This window comes from Podarcis tiliguerta (genome assembly GCF_965153285.1).
Source record: "Podarcis tiliguerta genome assembly, chromosome: 7".
NCBI lineage: Eukaryota > Metazoa > Chordata > Lepidosauria > Squamata > Lacertidae > Podarcis > Podarcis tiliguerta.
Window position 1 is genome coordinate 48,729,893 of NC_139540.1, and position 20,974 is coordinate 48,750,866.

Sequence of the window (20,974 nt, forward strand, 5' to 3'; positions counted from 1 at the left end):
ATATGGCTAAAATGATTTCTTGCTTCATTATACCCCATCCCTACAGATTCATATGACTACCAGTGGATTTTGCTACAGCAGGATTCTACACCTAATGAGTAGAAATATTGGGCATTGCTCCCTAGTAATCACAACCTCATCTGAAAGTGTGAAGAGCTTTTGAAAAAAAGACCATAGAAGTACAAAAGCATAATCCTCCCCTCTCCGCAGGCATCACTCTTAATGTTTTGACCTCAAAACAGCACATTTGTAGCTACCCCATAAATGAAAGAGGGCATATGCTAACACAGCTGTTTGATAGAGGTGATACACAAGTGTGTTGCTCAAACACTCCTCATATGGCCAGTACAAATCTATAGAATCACAGGAGGCCATGAGGATTTCAGATGTTCAGGACTTAAAGGTTGATGCAAAGGTTGTCAAGTCAAGTAACCTTTATTGGCATCACATAAGAACATTCAGAATACATTCAGAATAGATAGGCCAGTATGATCTCATCGCCACCCCAACAGCACAGCAAAGGTTGTCAATAGATCCTGAAGTATCACACCTGTATTTTCCTTTAGTCTGTTCTAGATCAGATTCCCTGGACACCAGGACTTTCCTTTTTTTGCCAATTATTGTTATTTGTTTTACAAATTATTACAAATCATTACCAAATTAATTCAACTTAAAAGAATTTTCCACAACTGGTTTCCTGCTCTCCTTATGAGATATGTCCAAGATAGACCCATGTTGCTGTGTAAGTTTCCTTTAACTTAGTGAATTGGGTGTCCCTTGTTGGGGTCATCTGTTTCTAGAAGTTCCTACTGTACTGCACACTTTTTCAAATGTTGGATTCTTACCCTTTTTCCCAGATATGGTCTCTGGAAATGTATCTTCCATTTGGGAGGGAGAAATACTACTGCTGCTGGGTGATTTCTGTACATACTCCTCCTAGAAGAAAGAAAATAGGTCATTTAGATGTTCTTGTTGATCAATTGCTTCCACTTTAATAAGCAGACAACATCTACAATACTTTATTTAACAAGTTCCAACTAAAAGAAATGCTTTAGCATTTCTACTTTCCAGTTATTAGCAAACTTTTCATATGCCATGATCAGAGTTTTTATCAACACAAGGTACTGAAAAACACTAGTATATATAGTCATTGGATCACATTAATAAAAATATTGCTAGAAGACAACAGATTACAAAATCTTGTGGTTGTCCCCCCACCAACAGCTTTGCTCATGTACCTCTTTGCTCTGTTTCCATAAATTTTCTTATGTATATACTCAACAAATATTACTTATAAAGTATAACATGATTACTTAGCTGGTATTTCTACTCAATATAGCATTTTTCTTATTTCTTTAAATTGTATTGGTAATTTACTTTCAATTTATTATAGCATGAAATTCAACCTAAGGTCTTATTTACATGATATACAATCCAAGCTGTATGCTCCTGGCTATAAGCATTGACTAAATCACTGTCCCCGGCCAGTAACAGGAGCTTTACATTTTTCTTTTATGGCATCTTCTTTCAAAAATGGAATTTCAAGTTAAATAAGCTATAGCCCAGAAATTACACTCAAGCCCTTTCACTGATTGCTGCTATTGTTTAAATACTTTATCACCAAATCATGACATGGCATGGTGGAAATTTGCAAGTCCATATTCCAAAGCAAACTCACTTGATACACAAACAAAGATTTCTGTGCAGGTCATAATGTGGTTCACTTTGGAATCCAGATCCACAACAAATACTACAAGGTGGTTCAAGAGCTTCATTTTTAACTTTTTTTAAAAAGGTACAAGCCATTCTGAGCAGCTACAAAGTACAGCTCCTGTTGCATGGATTAAAAATGGAGCTGCAAAGGCCCCCGGAACAATAGTTTGTGATTATGTGTCGTCACGCTGAAGAAAATGACATGGGGATGGGGATGACATGATTGTCCCTATGGGCTGAAACACACTTTTTTTTAAAAAAAAAAGTGAAATTGGCATAAACCAAATTTGAACTATCTATCCATCTATAATCAAGACTTCTATGTCAGGACTTTAGAGAAGAGAGCTGTAATTAATTCAGTTTCTGTTTAAGTTAAATAAGAGTTAACTTTAACTGAGACACTTCTTGTTAGCATTATATATAAACAGCGTTAAAACCTTGATGATTTTATCACAATGCATTTTGTAATAAAAATATTCTGGTACTGTAAGTTTGCCTGTTCCAACTCCTCAGTAGCTGAGGGTGGGGTGAGAAAGGTGAATGCTTCTGTTACAAGCATGCCTGACCTGGAAATTTTTATAGGCATCAGGAATGCTACCTGGCTTACTGGCGCATGGAAGTTTACCTGCTTGATGGCGTGTCTCCTTGCAAATGCCTTGTTAGCCAAACAAACTGAATCCCCATAGAACATCTCTTAAGTCACCTGTTCAAGTATTGCTTTGACCTTGAGTCCTAGCAAAAGTTCACGGAAACCTACTTAGGTTTTGTTCACTAAATTTTAGAACTGGGTTGTTAATCTTAAAAAGAAATGTGGAAAACCTTACATTTTGTCAAGACTGATTCATTACTTGTTTTATTTAGGGGAGGGGATACAGCATTATAACCCAACTGTAAGGTATCACTGAATACAGACAAGAGCAAAAAGAAGGTTGAACTCTGATAGACTTGTGACAGATAGAAAGTGTTATTCTACAAGAAATGCTATGTGCTGTTATTCAGCCTGAGCTTCCAGAATTTGGAAGGGCCATAAAGTTCCCTGGGACTAGAACAATCAGACAAAACCATGCCAGCACTCCCAAAGACACCAAACATGGACAGGCAAATACTGCAGTGCCTCCTCTTCACTCAGGAGTTTAAAGAATGTGCAGTGCCGGGCACAGGAATCACACACAACTTATTGAAAGATCTTAAACAGCCCAAAGTCTCTCTCGTCTCCACTCTAGTTCCTGAACCACCAACTTTCAAGGGATGCAGGGCCACCAGCTTTGCTGAGAAGCCAGACACCTCCATATGATCCACAAGGCAGAAGGGAAGAGAAGGGATATAGACCAGTTCATTGGCAGAACTGAGAGACCAATAACTTTGGCTATGCCTGTTCTTGAACTTCTTCTACCCCCCCCCCAATGATTATTAGAGTAACTTGTAACTTAAACCTAAGTTTGCTTATTTTCTTCTCCCTTAGTCCTTTTCCTTTTTGTGTCATGTCTTTTTAGATTTTAAGCCTGGGGGCAGGAACTTGCTTGTATTGATCTCTAATTGCTCTGCAAACCTTTTCTGGCTTAAGGTAAGATTTAGAATTATTCAAAAAACAAATATATAATTCCTTGAACAAAAAAAGTCTGACAAAATAGAAATTAATCAACAAAAATGTAAATCCTGAAAAGAGGTTCAGACCAACCAGCACCTTACCTCTGAATCTGAGCTATCCAGTTCAGCCAAAGTGGGAGCTTTCAAAAGTCTCTTCCGTTGTACTGTCAACTTAGTAGCACCAATGCCATTCACCTTTGCTTCTGATGAAAAGCTGCCATTCTGACAGCTTTCTGAAAGATTTTTGGAGGCCTCTGGTGTTGATACATCTAGGGGGGGGGAGAGAAAAATTATTGTGGTGGCACAGTAGAAAAGTATACTCCACTTATACTGTACTTGTTTCTCACAGCACAATTAATACTGAAGTTTCACAACTGTGAAATTTATCTCTTTTTTCTATAAAATTACAGACACTGGAGTGCAATGTGGATGTGATGCAACAGAAAAGCATTAGTGGATCTGAGGAGGAAGAGAAGCATGTGACGTTCACAAATGTATTTTCAAAAACCTGATCTCATTCAAATTATAAACTTATTTGTGTTTCTAGCAGATAACCCTTTGCTCAAAGTTCAATAAAACCAACAAAATGTTAAAACTTGGGGGGCACTTTTGCCCATGTGAACCCTCCTGTACCTCTACTAGACTACAAAGCAGTTCCCCACCCCCAGTTGTGCTGAAAGGTACCTATGTCAGTAGAGCCCGAGACTCTTAATTCCAGGGTTGTGGGTTCCAGCCCAATGTTGGGCAAAAGATTCCTGTGCAGGGGCTTGGATTATATAGCCCTCGTGGTCCTGTACAATTCTATGATTCTATGCCCTATTTTTCACTCTCTGCCCAAATGCATATTCTGAATCATACACACACACACACACACACACACACGGTCCCTTCATGGGGTGAAGCAAGTGCCTACAGTCAGCTCCACATGGCCGGAGGGCAACAGGGAAGCAAACAAGATTGGCTACTAGGTGGGGAAGCCACCCCTGATACTTCTGCCCCCTGCCCAAGAATCCTTTAAAATCAAAAGACCTCCAGCTCCAGCAACTGCTCTGCAATTACAAACTAAAAAACTGAAAGTTTCCACCTGGGGCACATGGGCACCAAGGAAGGCTTGGGAGGGAGTCAGGTTCATGATTTCTGTTTACAGAATATCCCAGGCCCTGATTGGATGGGTGTTGTAAATAATCTATTCCAATTATATAAATCTGTGCTTCTATTTTAAGAGGCAAATCTACTTTAATTTTGTGAAATCGTGGATAAGCAAATCATCCATCCAATATTGCTAAAATAGTTTTAGCATATCAGCAGCCAGCTACTTACACCTTGCAGAACCCAAAGGAAATTCACAAGGAAACAAACACGCAAACAGAAAATATAACAAAAAGAAAAGAATAAAGCTCAAGGATAGCTTGAAATGCATTTTACCAGACTATTTTGTGGTCACACTTGTAAGTATTTTGCAACTGATATGTAGTCGGGGAAAAACATTTGTTTTTTACCTTTAAATAATTCTATTACCACTTAAGATATAGATTTAAAAAAACCAGGAGTCTTGTGGCACCTAACACATTTTTGTGGACAACAGCCAACAGATGCACGAAGGGAGCTAAGGGAGGAGGATTCTAAACAGTGAAGTGCAAGGAAAATGATATGCAGGTAAGTGCAGACTGTGATAGTTATGCTATTTCCACCATCCTTTGCTTTCCTTCGACTTCACTCTTTACATTCTTCTTCCCTGCCAAATGTGTGTATGTACCGTATATGTGCACATGCATGTGTGTGTGTGTATAGATAAACATACAGACACAACTGCAGGTAACATTTGATGAAGAGGACTAGTCTATGAAAGTTTATGGTGGATTGCTATGGGTTTCTTTTGTTCTTGTTCTTGTTTTTATTATGTGTTTTGTGTTTTTATTTTGTATTTTAATGCAGTGAACTGTCCAGAGAGCTTCTGACAAAAAGCATCAAACAAACAAACATAAAAATGAATTTGTTAGGTATTTAAGGTGCCACAAAACACTCTATTGTTTTTGCTGCAAGACACTTGTATCCCTCTGTCATATGATATATATCCCTACCATTTCCCAGCTTTTAGTTATCTCAAGAGAATCAAGGCCACAATGTCTTCAGGCCAGTAAAAATTGAATAAAATATTGGAAGCAACTGCTTATAACCAATTTTCAGACTGAAAATAATTCAAACAGACGGTAAAGGGCAACTAACTTAAATTTACAGCAAAAAATACAGCTAGCTATTAGATCTCTCACACACCACAAAATTACTGTAAATACAGGGCTTTTAAAGGCTGTTTTTTGTCAGTATAAACTCTGAAATGATAATTAATTAATTCAATACAGATTAATTTAGTCAGACAAATGGGAAGCAATAGCAGTTACTTCCAGTGTTAGCCAGCAATTCCAAGACAAACAGTAGCCTGGCTGCAGAATATACATCTCTCATCTTGCCAAGATGGAAAAATAGCTATCAAATATCACAGGCTGCAATCTTTTTTGGAAAACAGCTAAGTTGGATCTCTTTATAGTGCAATCCTATACATGTCTACTCAGAAGTAAGTCCATTTGTTTTCACTGGGGCTTATTCCTAGATAGGTATGCATAAGAGCCTTAATGCTATGACATTTTGGTATCAGCATCTACTACTAAGGTGTAAAACAAGATAATACAAAACCAAAATGGAATTCACCTTTTCTTTCTAGGTACAGATTACTGTGCTTACCAAATGAATCAAAGAGAACATAAATTATATATGGACATGAGCAATCATGTACCCATATGCTGTTTGTGTTCAAGCGCAGCTTTCATTGGAAAAGACAATTAGAACAGATGCTTAGGATTTTTAATATGCTGTTTGCCTAGATATGGGTACAATCTGGAGATGACAGAAAAATAAAAATAGGTCTTAGAATTGATGCTGATTTCACAATCACAAGGTGACTTAGGGATTATCCAGACTTCCTCTTCCAGGCACAGCTCCGCACTTTAAAGCTCTCTGTGTGCAGAAAACCCTATTGTAGTTTGCCCCAATTCAGTGGTAAAATGCAGGTTTGGACACAGAGCTTTAAAGTGCTGACCTGTGCCTAGAAATGTGGCAAAAAAGGAATTGTGGGTGAGCCCTTAGATAAGAACATGAAATGCATTCCCAATTCAATATGATTGTGTGGCTAGTCCATACTTAAACATGTTACTAGTTATAACTTGAAAAAGACAACTTCAAAGCTAGGGTTATGAATTTGACTTGTTTCAATAAACCATGATTTATGATTAACCACGTCAATGTAATCCCAGATGCTGCTAATCAAAAACAAAATTAAAAACAACTGATGTCCTCCGTGTGGCTATACTGGAGTAGCAGTAAGGTGGCTGGGTGGAAAAGCAGACAGGGCACCTGCACTTCTAGAAGAGGGAATTTCATTACGTATAGCTAAACCTGCTGGAATTCCTTCTTCTTGAAAAGGAAAATGTTCTGGATAGTTGTAGCCCAGAGCCTCTACACATTACCAAATTAATCTGTGGAGGACTGAAGCCTATTAGAGAAGAAAAGGAATTGGGATTAAAGAATAGGGTGACATAAATCCGTATATAAGAATTTATGGATTTATGGTTGTATGTATGCTTTTTGTATGTTTTTTTCATTTTCCCCTTTTTTGTTTGATGTTGTCATTTTATTATTTTGGTTATTTTATTGTCTGTGTTTGTTCCTCAAGTAAGAAAACTAATAAAAAGCAAAATAAAAAACACACAAATTAATCTGTGGAAATGATGTTTGACAGGTCTCCCTAGGCATAACTATGTTCACAATCCTAGTCATGAAAACCTTTGTCCTGGTTCTTTTGTCATTCTCCTTGATGACTAAGTAATTGATTATCAAGGAAAGTAGAAGTCTCCTCTTTCAATAAACTGCACTAGATGGTGAGCAGGGCAGAAGTAGGGAGGACCATCTATTTCTTAGTTAACATTATGTCTTTGATCAAATCCACTTTCTTAGGAGAAATCCTAGTTCAGGCCTTTTCATTTAAAGATAAAATTCCTGATTCAATTAAGTAGCTGAATACCAGGAATTGTGCACTGATATTAAAGAATCTGTTCCTAATCTTCTTAATTTCCATAAACAGCTTCCTCTGTAACCTCCCTGTTAGTATACAGTGGGTTCAGAGAATAAGAGTTATCGTTTCCTCTGAAAATAGTTCCCTGGTGGGATCTTTGTTAAATTATTAATTACTGAATCCTCTTTGCACAGCTGGTCGAAACGTCAAGTAATTTATTTGAACCATTTCAAGATCAATTGAATAACTGCTTCAGCTTCAGACTTAAAAAGTATTTAATTTACAAGCTCTATGGAAGTGGATTTCCAGTTACATTTTGGGGGATCGGATAATCCAAGAATAGCTGGGTTAGGGGAACAATCCATCTCTCCCTTTCTTGTACCTCAGCTCTTCTATCTTCTAGTTAGAACCTGAATTCAAACCGAAATGAAATGGGCAGCACTTCACATACATAAATAAAATTGCATATAATATGAAATACACTCCCTGTCACCCTCTTTTACATAAAACCACTGAAATGCACATCTTTAAAATAAGAAAGCAGCACTTTTAAGCTAAAAACAGAAACAAACAAAAAACCTTCCTCTCCCAACACTTCTGTCTAGCCAGCTGCTAAAACTGACCAGAAATATCAATTAGAAGGAATGTCTAAATTTAAGAGGCGAGGAAAATGTGAACAGCAAGCATGACCAATGTAGTAACATATTATGATTAAAGTTATTATGATTAAAGTCAGTGGCTCCATAGGCATCCCTATGTTCCTCTAACACACATTGGCACACACCAAGAGATGGAACAGGTCTTCTGGAGGAAACCAAGTATGGCAGCAAAGGCTTAAAGCAACACCTTCCTGGAGGGTAAATGTCAGAAACCTGAGGGAACAGTAGTGGTTACAGGGAGGGAGACAACTCTCAGATGGGAGAACTGAATGGACTCACTTTCCTTCCTGTTGCACCCACTCACTAGTTCACACAAATTCAATAAAACGTGGCTAGCATGCACCGCCTCCCCTTTCTGGTGACAAAGGCAGCCTCATGGAACAGGCTTCTACTGGAAGGTTTGATGGGCCATGAGATTTGACTCCCTATCCATAGTGTTTCCTCCCCCAAAAAAACATTCCAATTTATACAAGGGAGATTTCATAATAAAAATCAGTATAACCAGTATAACCAGGCTGTGAAAATTACACAGCCACATATGTTTTTGGCTAGTGGCTTGTCCACTGTTGAAGGACTAATGTAGAGTTGTGGTTCTGTGGCAACCTGTTGGAAGTATAAATAAAACAGGGGCCTTTTTAAACCAATGGTCCTTGTTCCACCTGCATGTGCAGACTAATCTTCATGCCCTTGATCTTCCCAAGAGTCTATCTGATAGTTGACACACTTTGGTGTCACCTTCAACAACAGGATTATGAAGAGCAGCTGCAACTCTTTTCAGCTCTTGATAGAGATGAGACCTTCCATTACTTACAGCCTCCTTATTTACTCAGTCCTCTTTACTCAAAACACTGACCTCTACTGCTGCTCAGACCATCTCAAAATGCTTCTTCATCCACATGTCCACTCTGACTTTAAGCCCTTGTTTCCTGTTACAACCCTTCCTCCAGTTCTACCAATCTTCTGCACTTTATTTCCTTCCCTTCCTTTCTTGCCCCCTACTCTCAGTTTTAAGACAGTAAGCTCCTTGTAGGTAGAGACTTGGCTGTTCTTTACAAATGAAACTCTAAGGTGTCACGTATAGCAATGGTACTGCATAAACCAGAGGTGTGCAACCTTTTTGGGTCCATGGCTCCTTGACCAACTACATTCTTTCTGTGGCACCCCTGTATGGCTCAGGAGCCCAGTTATGCCACCCTTGCCTGCAAAGCTGGCAGCCACTCACCACTTTTTGAACACCCCCCTTGTGGAGTGTTCATCAGCCTCCTCTCTTCTCCCGTCTCCTTGGGAGTTCTCTGGGCAGCTGCAGCTACCATCACTGGTCTCTGAGCTGCTCCTCCTGCCCCAAAGAGAGATGCCTCCTCTCACTGCCCCCACAGGGGCCTGAGAAGCACCCCCTGGCCAGCCCCAGAGGCACCATTTGCCTGGAGAGATTGTAGCCAGGGCTGCTGCAAAAACAGCTGTGCAAGCCTTTGGGAGGCAGAAACATGAGAGGGCATCAGAGGTAGGAGGGAGGGAAAGAAGAACAGAGACCAGTGTTCCCCATGGCACCCCTGATTATCATTCAAGGCACCCCAGGTTGCCATGGCACACAGGTTGAAAACCACCGGCATAAGCGATTAATAATGATAGTGATGAAAATAACAGAGCCTAATTCAAAAACAAAAACTATGCTTAAACTATTTGGACAAACATTGTAAAAAATAATACAAATAAGACTACTGCTCTCCTTTTTGAGGGATTCCCTACTTGTAAACATCAAATCATCAGACAAAACAAGCAGGGAAGTTGATGATGATGAAAGCACCAATTAACATGGAAGCAAATGGAAATATCAATTTTTAAACAATTGGATAAAACACACACATACAGCAACACAGTTAAAGAAAACTCCTGAATACAGCCTATTCTTCCTTAATCCAAAATCATCATAACTGAAGCTTGTGCTGATCATGTGCTAGCCCGCTTCTATCCACAAACTCTTCAATTTGCTCCCCAAAAGCACAACTCAGAGGAAGGTTCAGAATTCAGACGATAAAGTACCAACATCACATTTCTGTGTGATGCACATGCCTGCCTGTATAAAACTTTTTAAAGAGAAACAGAAAAGCAAAAGCTCTTTAGATAATATTCAAATCCAAAGCATGGTTAAAATCTGTAACATGTTAAATAGTAAATCTACAGCATATTAATGTATTAGTGTGAAGGGTTATGGGTCAGATCCAACATATTACAAGTGGGTGTCCATTTGTGCAACAGGATTTCACCTCCCCTTCCTCCCCACAGCAGCCCCTCTGGAGCAGATTTTGGGGGCATGCAGGGGGGCTGAAATGGGGAGAAGAGAAACACAAAGCATTGTTGCGCAAGCAGGCAGATATCACTGGATGTCACTCTGTTTAATGTAGCACATATAATTTTAGTAACAGAAAAAAGAGAGTACAGTGGTACCTCTGGTTACGAACTTAATTCATTCTGGAGGTCCGTTCTTAACCTGTGGTACCACTTTAGCTAATGGGGCCTCCTGCTGCTGCTGCGCCGCCAGTGCACAATTTCTGTTCTCATCCTGAGGTAAAGTTCTTAACCCGAGGTACTACTTCCGGGTTAGTGGAGTCTGTAACCCGAAGTGTTTGTAACCCAAGGTACCACTGTATCTATTGAAACAACCTCATAAGGTTATGAGTTCAAGAAAGAATAGTAAGTTCTCGTTTTATCACCCTTCCTCCTCCCCTATTCCATGTGAATTCTCTCTCTCTTATGGCTAATGTTATGCCTGCACGAGAATCTTTGCTAGCCCTGCTTAGCTCTCCCCAGAGTTCTGAAAGCTACTTTTAATGATAGTTGCAAACTCTTATTTGGGGCTTACCATGGTTAGATGAAATACTAGTAGACATGTGCTATTACACTACATCATGGTTCAGGCCCACTGTGAGCACCTGCAATGGTCAGGGAAATGCTGGGACTCATAGGCCCCAGGAAGGCCATTCAGGGCTAATGCTAGACTCTGAAATAACTTTTCACTGTCTTTGTTAATTTTTTATTTTTTTTACCAAAGTGGTGTCCATGCTGCAAAGTGGCTGCCAAGCTGCATCCACCCACCATCTGCTTTTCCTCAGAATACTTGTGGAACCTGATGCCAAGAGGTATTCTGGGAAATGAAAATGGCAGGTGGCAATACCCTCAGAAAGTGCTTCACTTTGCAGTGTACCTGCCACATTGAGAAAACATGTTAAGAAGTGACAAAGCTACTTGTTAAGCTTACTTGATGCAAAGACCAGGGTGATATGGGAGGTCCTAGGAGGGGATTTTCTCCTGGACTCCTTCAAACCTAGCTCTGATCTTGCCATATGAAAATAAAAGGGAAAGAAAATTCACATGTGGAAGTGGAGGAAAATTGCATGAGCCTAGAGGCCACTGCTAATCGTGGTTAGAAGATCATGCCTGTCATTGGCTCATGTATGAAGGGAGTTCTGGACCAACACTGTTGTGGAGCATTGCACTGGTACAGTGAACCAACAGAACCAATCTTCTATAAACGGTTTGTGAATAAATTCATAAGAACCCAAGAAGAGTCTACTAGATCAGGCCAATGGCCCATATAGTCCAGCATCCCATTATCACAGTGGCCAACCAGATGCTTGTGGTAAATCCGCAATAAGGATTTGAGCACAAGATGATTCTCTGTTTTTCCAGCAACTGGTATCCAGAAGCATTGTTGCCTCCAACTGTGGAGGCAGATAAGAGCCATCATTTGATAGCCCTTTCCTCCATGACTGTATCTAATCCTATTTTAAAGCTGTCTAAGTTAGTGGCCATCACTGCCTGCCATGGGTGCGAGTTCCATATAACTTTGTGCTGCATGAAAAAGTACTTTCTTTTACCTGTCCTGAATCTATCATGGAATGTCCACATGTACTAGTGTTATTAGAGAGGCAGAAAAACTTTTCTGAAAAACTTATTCCATGCCATGCATAATTTTATACTTGTCTATCATGTCACCGCTTCCTCACTTTTTCTCTAAACTAAAAGTCCCAAATGCCGCAACCTTTCTTCATAGAGGAGTTACTCCTTCCCTTTGGGTGCCCAGTCAGAGTAATGGGTATTTACTCAAATATATTATACTAGCTCTGCCCTCTTCTATAACTACGGTATTTTTAAAAATAAATGTTTACACAAATGCTAATGATTTTAGTGTGTATCTCAGATGAGATTTAAATTAATCTTAAAATCTGCAGACTAGGATTTGGAAAAACATCCTTCAGATGTTTTTCTTACATTAAACAAAGAAATGGAATGGAACACGATTTACAGTTATCACAATAACCACGTCAGGTGCTGTAGCACTTTTTACCTGACAAGTCAAAACTGTAAGACATGCTAAGAGGCCGGATTGCTGGAAAAAGAAAAGAAAAGAAATCAAAATGACAAAAGAAAAACAATCTGTTTTTAAGGGAACACAAAGAAAACAGAAGGTTAGTTTAAATGAGAGACATTTCAAATTGTATTATACAGGCCAATCTAAATCTGAAATGAGTCAGACACTTTTTCTTTACAGCAGTAAAGGTGTAAGTGTAAACACTGCAACAGCATCATGGGAGGTTGGAAAAACATTAACACCTGGATCCTAAACATGTATTTCCCTGGAAGGGCCAGTTTAGCTAATATTAACTCCACATGCAGAGCACAGTGAGTATGATATTTAAAAGATCTTTACTGCATTTGCAGCCCCCAATATGCGCGTCTATAATATACCTATCACTGTTGCACATTCTCATCAGGGATGATGCTGGTGTACAGATACTCTGCATAACTGGGCTGCACATGTGGTGATAATCTTTTAAACATTACACTGCCTTCACATTACATAGCCATAAGTAAAGGCTTTCCTGAAACCTGCATGCAGGATTAATACCTTCTAATTTGGCCCGAAGTCACATCGATTTCAGTAAGGGCCACTTGACACATGACAAATTACTTAAATGAGTGTAGAAAATTGCATATAAATCTTTGTGTACACTGTTGCATACAAAAAATACACATTTTTGTTGCTTCACATGTTTAATTGCAAGGAAGTTCTGACTGCTAGCAGGTTTCTGTGGCATATACACATGGAAAAACAGATCTGCAATTTTTCAGCTTTGATTTTGTAAATTCTATTTTATATTTCAAAATTATTTTGGTATAGGGAATTTGTCATGTTAGAAATGGCTATGAATGTACTTAGGATCACTGGTAAAGTAAAAAAAAAAAAAAAGAATCCTGTCACAAAGATGCTGCTGAAAAAGTTATTCTGTAATAGAAATACATGCATAAATACATAAGGAGGGTGAGGGAGGGTGGCAAACATTATGGCACTACATTTCAAGGAGGTAGGCACATGCAATTGCAGAGGTACTCAAAATAGTTTGGTCAATTAATCTCAGTACTGACATAAAATCCCTGACTCTACTCCCCCAACTGTAAATTGCCAAATGCACAAAATAACTATTCTTCAAAGATATCTATCATTTTTTTGATGAGAATAAGGTCATCTTGGCTGTAAAAAGAGCAGTTATTGGTGATTATAGTGTTTTCTCTAAATGCTTAAAGTGCTTCACATACTTCACTCAGTAATCCTTACAACAACCATGGAATGTAGGCCTGTATTATCCACAAATTACAGACGCGGAATTAAGATTGAAAAATGGTGGTCTGCCTAAAGCTGCCCAATATGCTAAAATTTGAACTAAAATTGGTTTACAACTCATGCTTTTAACCACTTGACTATGCTCTCATGAAAACTGAAAATAGGCAACTGCTGATAATCAGAGTATGCACTGCTGGTGCATAATTATATACTGTAAAGCTGGATGTGTAAATAGATAACTTGAACAGCAATAGTATTCACACTGAATATTCTGACACTATAATTTAGGGGTTGCTAAACTCCACTTGAAGAAAAGATCCATCCTCCCTAAGCAAATTTTTCTGCCTTCTGGTAGCAGCAGTGAAAACAACAAAAATTAAAGAAACATTGTGCTGTTATAGGTGGAGCCTAGTGCCCTGATGGGGATGAAGATGGTTCCCTCCCCATTTATAGGCATTTCCTTCTTTATTGCCTGTGACATTAATAGTAGATACACAAGTCCTCTCATGGTGGTGCTGCTTTATGACTTTTAAATAAAAGTTTTAATATGTGAGAGTTTCAGCATTTATTTATTTTTAAGTGTCAGACAACAAATATCTCTTTCCAGTTGCATCAATGCCCTATAATTTCATTGACTTGTTTTTATTTAGTTTTTGAGAGGATGTGTGTTCTTGTGTCCAATGCTGCAGCATATATCTACCTTGATTTTTATTAATGTAGAAAGTGGCATGGGTATCACTCTTCTCCAAGCTGTTACATGTGGACTAGATATCACACTATTGCATTTAAATGGAATCTTGTAGGACTACTGTGCAGAAATTGGAAGAGAAGTTAAAAACACACACCCCATACACCAAAAGAATAAGTGACATGTTGCTTTGTACAAAAGGAAAGCAACCACTGCTACTTGTCAATAAATTAATGGAAAACTACTCCATGTGTCCAGCAAAGATCACTGTGGCAATTATTATTTTCCTAGACCAACATAAGAAAAATGAAATAACTGAAAATTGAAATAGCTGGTCTAAATCACTGATCATTATTATTACTTTAATAAATACAGAGCCCATGTGCCTTTTAATAAGCAATCAGAGCTCCTGAGCTTGCAGACGTTCCATTTCACTTTAATGACTATTCTTATGAAGAGAGCTCAGTGAACATACTGGTTTTTTCACTCCTGCAAGAATCAAGCAACTTAGGTACAATCACCACCTATCAAAATCAGCAGGTGGCTTTTGTTTAGCAATTTCCTTCCCTCTTTAGCCCCTTATTCCCCACACCCCCAAATCAGCACAAAAATGTGCAGGTATGTGGGGAATCACTGGAGAATGTCTCATTCCCTGTTCTCATGATAGAAGGCTCTGCTTCATCAATGAGCCTTCAGTAAGCAGAATGACACCAGTTGGATACAAGCCATTAGCAATATGCAATAATTTCACCAGCAGAGTACCACCCAGGACTAATATAATCAAAATCAAAATACCTAGCCTGCTGCGCCTGATCTCATCAGGAGAGACGGGTCTCAGTTTTCTTTCAGACTTGATTTCTTCCAGTATTCTTTCATGGAGGCTACGTGGTCTTGGTGGGGTTGGTTTTAGTTTTCTTGCAGAGGCCTTGTGAACATTAATACAAAAGTAGAGAATTGATGCCAAACACTTCACAAGAGATGTGTACAGCAAATTATTATCATGGTGAAGTCTTTCGTAAACTAAAACACACAGAGGGTTATGGGATGGATTCAGGCATTGATCCAGACAGGCTTATATAATAAACCTTACTGGTTCTGAACTAGATCAAATTCAAGATAGCAGGTCTGATAGACTTTGTTTCTTCATGTTGTTTCTCCTCAGTGCTCAATGCAAAGGCAGCTAATTTTTTGGTAGTAATTGTACTTGCCCCGTTTAGAAATTAAAGTATTCCCCCACCCCTTTTCAAATAAAAAGTGTATATTCATCAGGAACTGGGGATGATAGGGGGGAAAATAACAACTAGGAGTTAAATGGGAAATATGATTTATAGTGAATTAAAACCTCTCCCTCCTTGAATCAAGAAATACAGGTGTAAATAAAAATTGATATTGGAAATTGTGTGGACAGAGTCAGGAATGAAAAAACCCAGAAAGCAAACAACAAGGCTAGCTGAAATAGGTTTGTAAGGAATGCGTATTAATTCAACAGTGAGTCTGGCAGCAATAAAGTTAGTGCTTGTCTGAATCCTGTATATGTTAAATATCAAGGGGAAAAGATAGCATGACCAACAGGAGGAAGTGCATTTGGGCATACCTGTCCCTGGTTAAATGGCCCAACAAGTGTGTGAGGAATTAAGAGAGGCAATGTCTGGGCAGGAATTGGCCACAGAAGGGAGGAAGAGTACAAGACTCAAGGTGAGAAAACCTACTGAGAGCAATATACTGTGAGCAGGGAGAAGGAAAGTGAAAATACCAGAGAGTTTTATTTTAAAAGAATTCCTGTTACTTGTTTTAACTTTCTATGCAAGCATTATAAAGCTGAAAGGGGATAGATTATATGGAAAATGTTTGTGTTTTCTATTCTACAGCATTTTTCAGGTGAGAAGTGGTAGGAGCATCAATAAAAATAATTATTGCAAACAAAATATATTTAAAAGCTACATCTTAACTGGAAAAGGCACATATCAGATTACATACTGGATTTAATGGAGGCCGAGATCGGATAAAGTCCAAGATAATATCATGAGCACTCTTTTTTAATCGTGGAGGGATATCCCCATTGACCTGAAAGAGAGAAAACTAATGTTTTATCTGCATATCTGTATCATCTGGTAATTTGAAAATGGAAACAGGGCAATGCATCCTAAAACCATCATAATCACGGAAAAGCATCAACAGTCTTCAATCAGCTAAGGGGTGCTGAAGATAATAACATGTTGTTTGACATTAAGAATTATCTTTGATGAATCAGACCAAAAATCCAGAACTATCACAACAGCCAAAAGGAAGCAAGGCACAATGGGACGAATTCTGCTTGTTGCAGCCATTGGCAACCTCCACCTACATATTGCCTCCATTTCACCCACCCACCCAAATTGCCAAAATGATCATAACAGCAGCTGCTGGTCCAGCATTTTATTCTTACATAGGCCTGAAGGTCACAAACAGAACATGAGTGCAAGAGCACTTTCCCCACTTGTGATTCCCAGCAACAAAGATGTTATATGCCCTATAAGGTTTTTTCCGCCTGGGCTCTCTCTCTGTGTCTCCCACTGTCTGTTTCTTTCTCTCTTTTACTTACTTACACCCACACCCACACCCACACACCCCTCTCTCTCTCTTTGGGTTCTCAAATTTCAGCGGTGCCCCATGCAATGCTAAAATTCAGCACCCCTGCCTCTCGTGCTCTGTTCTACACCATTGTTGAAGCATCCCTTGTGGCACCAGGACCCAGTGCGGACAAACCAGTCTCACTGCCTTTAAAACTGCCTCTGCACACACCATGGAAGAGGAAGCAATTTCCAGAGGAGTGGTCTGCAGAACAAGAGCGGGCCTGCAATGTCCAGAGGTCTGCATAATGCCATCTATACAAGCTGCAGGGTTTCCACCACTATTCTATGGATATGTGTGGAATCATAAACCTGACTTTCACCAAAAGACACAGTGAAAGGTGGTCATTTCTTTTTTAACTTGTGTTGTCACAGCTTACCATAACTTTCCTTAAAGTATAGCGTTTGGATCGAATATCATCCATCAGCATCTCATACGGAGTGAGCTGATACTCTATGGGAAGAGGATTGAACTGACGTTCTTTAACTTTCTTCAGTTTCACACCATCTCGCAAGTCTCGCATGACCTGCACCCAAAACTGAGCCTGAAGAATCAAGAACATTAATATTTTTCAGAATCCATAATCAAATGTTAGCCCACTAAGAAAAATAACTAAGCTGATCCAAAACATAATGATCCCTAGTTTAAATTAACTTTTATAACTTTTCTTAGTTATGGTTTTAAATATAAAATTTTATAAGCTTTTATAGGTATTATATAAATTGTATAGATAATGTTTATAAATTTATGATATTCTGGTGTTTTTATTGTACACTACCACAATATGTTTAAAGAGTTGGAGGTTTGGAAATATGCTTATCAATAAATAAAAACACACGAACAGTAAAACAAAAACAAAAAACACTCCACAATCGTACACAATATTTGGCCACAATATTTAGTGTATTATTTACAAGGCAGTATTACCCAATCAGCAGTTTTTAAATCATCAAGATCAGCGCCGGAGTCATCAGTTCCTTCTCTGTCCATTTCCTGCATCTTCTTCAAATTCTGAAGGTTAAAATAGAAGGTAGATATGTTGCAATGAAACAGCAGCAGTATGGTCAGAATAGATCAGAACCAGCCCTTTCATAACCAAAAGAGGCTGTACACTAGTGGAACGGCATCTTTGAATCCCAGCCAATATATTTGCAATGTGGGCAACAGATGGTGAATAGAGTGGGGATGAAGTGGGGTCCAGAATCAAAACGGTAGAGACAGAGAAAGGAGGGACACAGGCTAGAAAACAACACAAGGTTAATGAAAGGGGTTCCAGTTGTTTCAGTTCTTCCTTCAACCCTTGTTAGTCTGGGTTTGATGTCAACGCAGGACTTCAAGAATGGACTCTGGCTTATCAGTGTTGGATCAGTGGTTGCTTAAAAAAGTTGTTATCCATGATTTGATTCAGAATGACACTGCTGACCTGAGGTCTAAGAGGGTGGTATCAGCCTTGAAGCTAGGCAGTTAGATTTGCAGATTATTACCTTTAGAAGGTCTATATGGTCTAACACTGGGGGCCCATTAATATCTGTGAGTGGATGCATTGGTTTCTGTTTCCCCCGAAAGTCTATAGGTTGAGAAGGGGTACCCATATACCTAATATTAAATGTATTTGAACATCCTGCCCTATCTCCAAGCTATTCACCGTACTACCACCACCACCAATAATAATAATAATAATAAATAGCTGACATCTGTATAACATTTTCAGGTGTTAAAAGCACTTCACATACATTAACTAGTTGTAATATTTACAACAACCTTATAATCAACCTTATAAACTTGTAATATAAGGAATGAAATCTGTTAATCTGTGTTTTAATTGGTTTATTGCTAGATTTCTAGACCTGACCTTTTTAAAGGTACTTTATTTAACTTGATGTAATAGTGTCATATTTGTCACCATTTGTGTCAGATGAAGCCATGCGTATATGTTTCCATTCTATTGTTTTCTTATTATTTCCTGCATCTGTATATAAATCTTTCCACCAAGGAGATTTGATTATACACTGCTCTGCTTAACACTAGAAATCTCTGCACCACTGCCAATTGAAAGTTTTGTATAAATAATGTGACATATTCCATTATAATTTCACCTAACTGAAACCTGAATTTCACTCATTGTTGTTTCAGGTAAATAAACTAACTTTTTGCTAAGAACATGTTGTAAAAAGCTGCTGAAAATTTAATGATCCCAGAAAAGGTTGACATCTGTTGGGAAATATAATACAGGGAAATCTCCCCTGAGAGATCATTTGAAAGCTTGAGCCATTGAGAGAGATTGCATTTCCTTCTTTATTTTAAATAACAAGTGTTACTGCTTTCTATACAAAAGGACAGGTAATAGACAGTTTGGATGCTTGATGTGTAAACTCTATTGAGTAAGCATATTGTTGTTGTTTGTATTACAGAATTGTAAAACCAATTCACCCTGACTGCTCTATTACGATGAAAAACTAATGAAAATGAACATTAGGGCACTAAGTTTCATGGCAAGAGGTTTAATGACATCACTACTTCCAGTAAATTAGTCATGTGCACAGTCAGCTTCTGCAAGAATTATGCAGAACAAGTTTCTACTGAACTCAATCTGGGGGAAAGGCTGTAATTCTGAACAAAATGCAATGAGTGCACTTCCACAGCAGGCTCACCACGCAAATTATATACATCTGTACACATTCTAGTTTTATCATATCAGCATGAAAAAATAGACCCTGTGGATGACATTGAACATAAGTCGAATCCTCAAATGAGATTTGTTGAATTGACAGGAAATGGCTCATTCTTTATTGAACCAAAGGTCACTGCAGCATTAAATCAGAGTGCACACTCTAAACCTCTCCAGAGAGCAGTTATTTTAAGAGCTTTCTGGTCACCACAAATTTAAGTCTATCAATGTTTTTAATATACCACCTAAATGCTAAAAGCTTTCATTTACCTGGAAGTAAGCCCCACTGAATTCAGTAGGACTGTACTTCTGAGTAAAGAAGGTTAGGATTGTACTGCAAGTCACTGTCAAATCTCTGTCGTCAAAAGGAATTGTTAATACTAAAAGGCTAAAGTTGACAAAATCAGGTTGCCATTTTAATATCAAACTTTCATTCAAAATTTGCAAATGTGTGAAAGCTCAGCATCTGTCTCATATTTAAGTATGTGCAGCATTACATTGGATCCCATTACATATATTATTAACTCTTAGGGCTGGCTCCTCTAGTGGAAGCCAGCACAAGGATTCCTGCTAGTGCAATGAGGCTTTCTTTCCGCTCTTCCCAAAAAACCCCTGAACAGCACACAGTGGGAGGAGAGGGGAGATAATTCTGCTGGGCAAGCGGAAATGCTTGTAATGATTGAACAATCTATTTAGTGTTGTATTTCACCCTTAAATATTTAATTTTATCACAATGCCTGCATAATTAATTTGTGTTATAGAGTAAATCTGATGAAATTAATGAAGCTAAGTTATTAACTTCAATGAATTAACTCTGAGTAGAACTAGCATTGAATACCACCCTTTATTTTTATTTAGCTGAGTTTATTATATGCAGCACCATACTGAACAAACTTGAAACTGTAAGAGTATGAAATGAAAAGAAACAGACAAGAGAAGAAATCTGTTGAAACTGAAGAACAGAAATATTGTTGAAGAGGAATAACAAAAAGAAATAGGACCATTCTGAACGAGCCACTGGGGAACCAGCTCCAGTTGCGCCCCTCCCCCTGCCTCTCAGGAGGAGACAGAGGAAAAGGGAGGGCAAAACCACACATAAACTGCTCAGACTGGGACACACAAATGATGTACTGTATAAGAATCTTTCATATCACTAGAAAGGTTCAAATATAGGAATATTTCAAGAGAGAGTAAAAGCCATAGGCAGGCTAGGTCTGGAAGAGGATGAGGAAAGGCTCTAAAAATCCTACCTAACAAGTCCAGTGGGAAGCATCATCCTTACAACAGAATGTCCTCCAACCTATTCTGGCAAAAATTACCTTTTTTGACATAGTATGTGTACATATTAGTGTACAGAACGAAA

At 38.6% G+C, this 20,974-nt stretch overlaps 1 protein-coding gene across 6 annotated transcripts in view; it reads right to left on the minus strand.

Moving 5' to 3' along the window:
* The window catches only part of SPIRE1 (spire type actin nucleation factor 1), an 80,288-nt gene that overhangs the window by 18,281 nt on the left and 41,033 nt on the right, over positions 1 to 20,974 (minus strand). For 3 of the 6 annotated variants that reach the window (XM_083450132.1, XM_083450130.1, XM_083450128.1), the window contains exons 5-11: positions 17,871 to 17,954; positions 17,323 to 17,487; positions 16,311 to 16,397; positions 15,129 to 15,258; positions 12,371 to 12,412; positions 3,403 to 3,569; positions 846 to 936 (exon numbers count right to left, since the gene is read on the minus strand). In XM_083450132.1, the coding sequence (XP_083306258.1) occupies positions 846 to 936; positions 3,403 to 3,569; positions 12,371 to 12,412; positions 15,129 to 15,258; positions 16,311 to 16,397; positions 17,323 to 17,487; positions 17,871 to 17,954 (766 nt within the window). The remainder of the gene's footprint in view (positions 1 to 845; positions 937 to 3,402; positions 3,570 to 12,370; positions 12,413 to 15,128; positions 15,259 to 16,310; positions 16,398 to 17,322; positions 17,488 to 17,870; positions 17,955 to 20,974) is intronic. The other 3 variants (XM_083450133.1, XM_083450131.1, XM_083450129.1) reach the window with 1 other exon arrangement.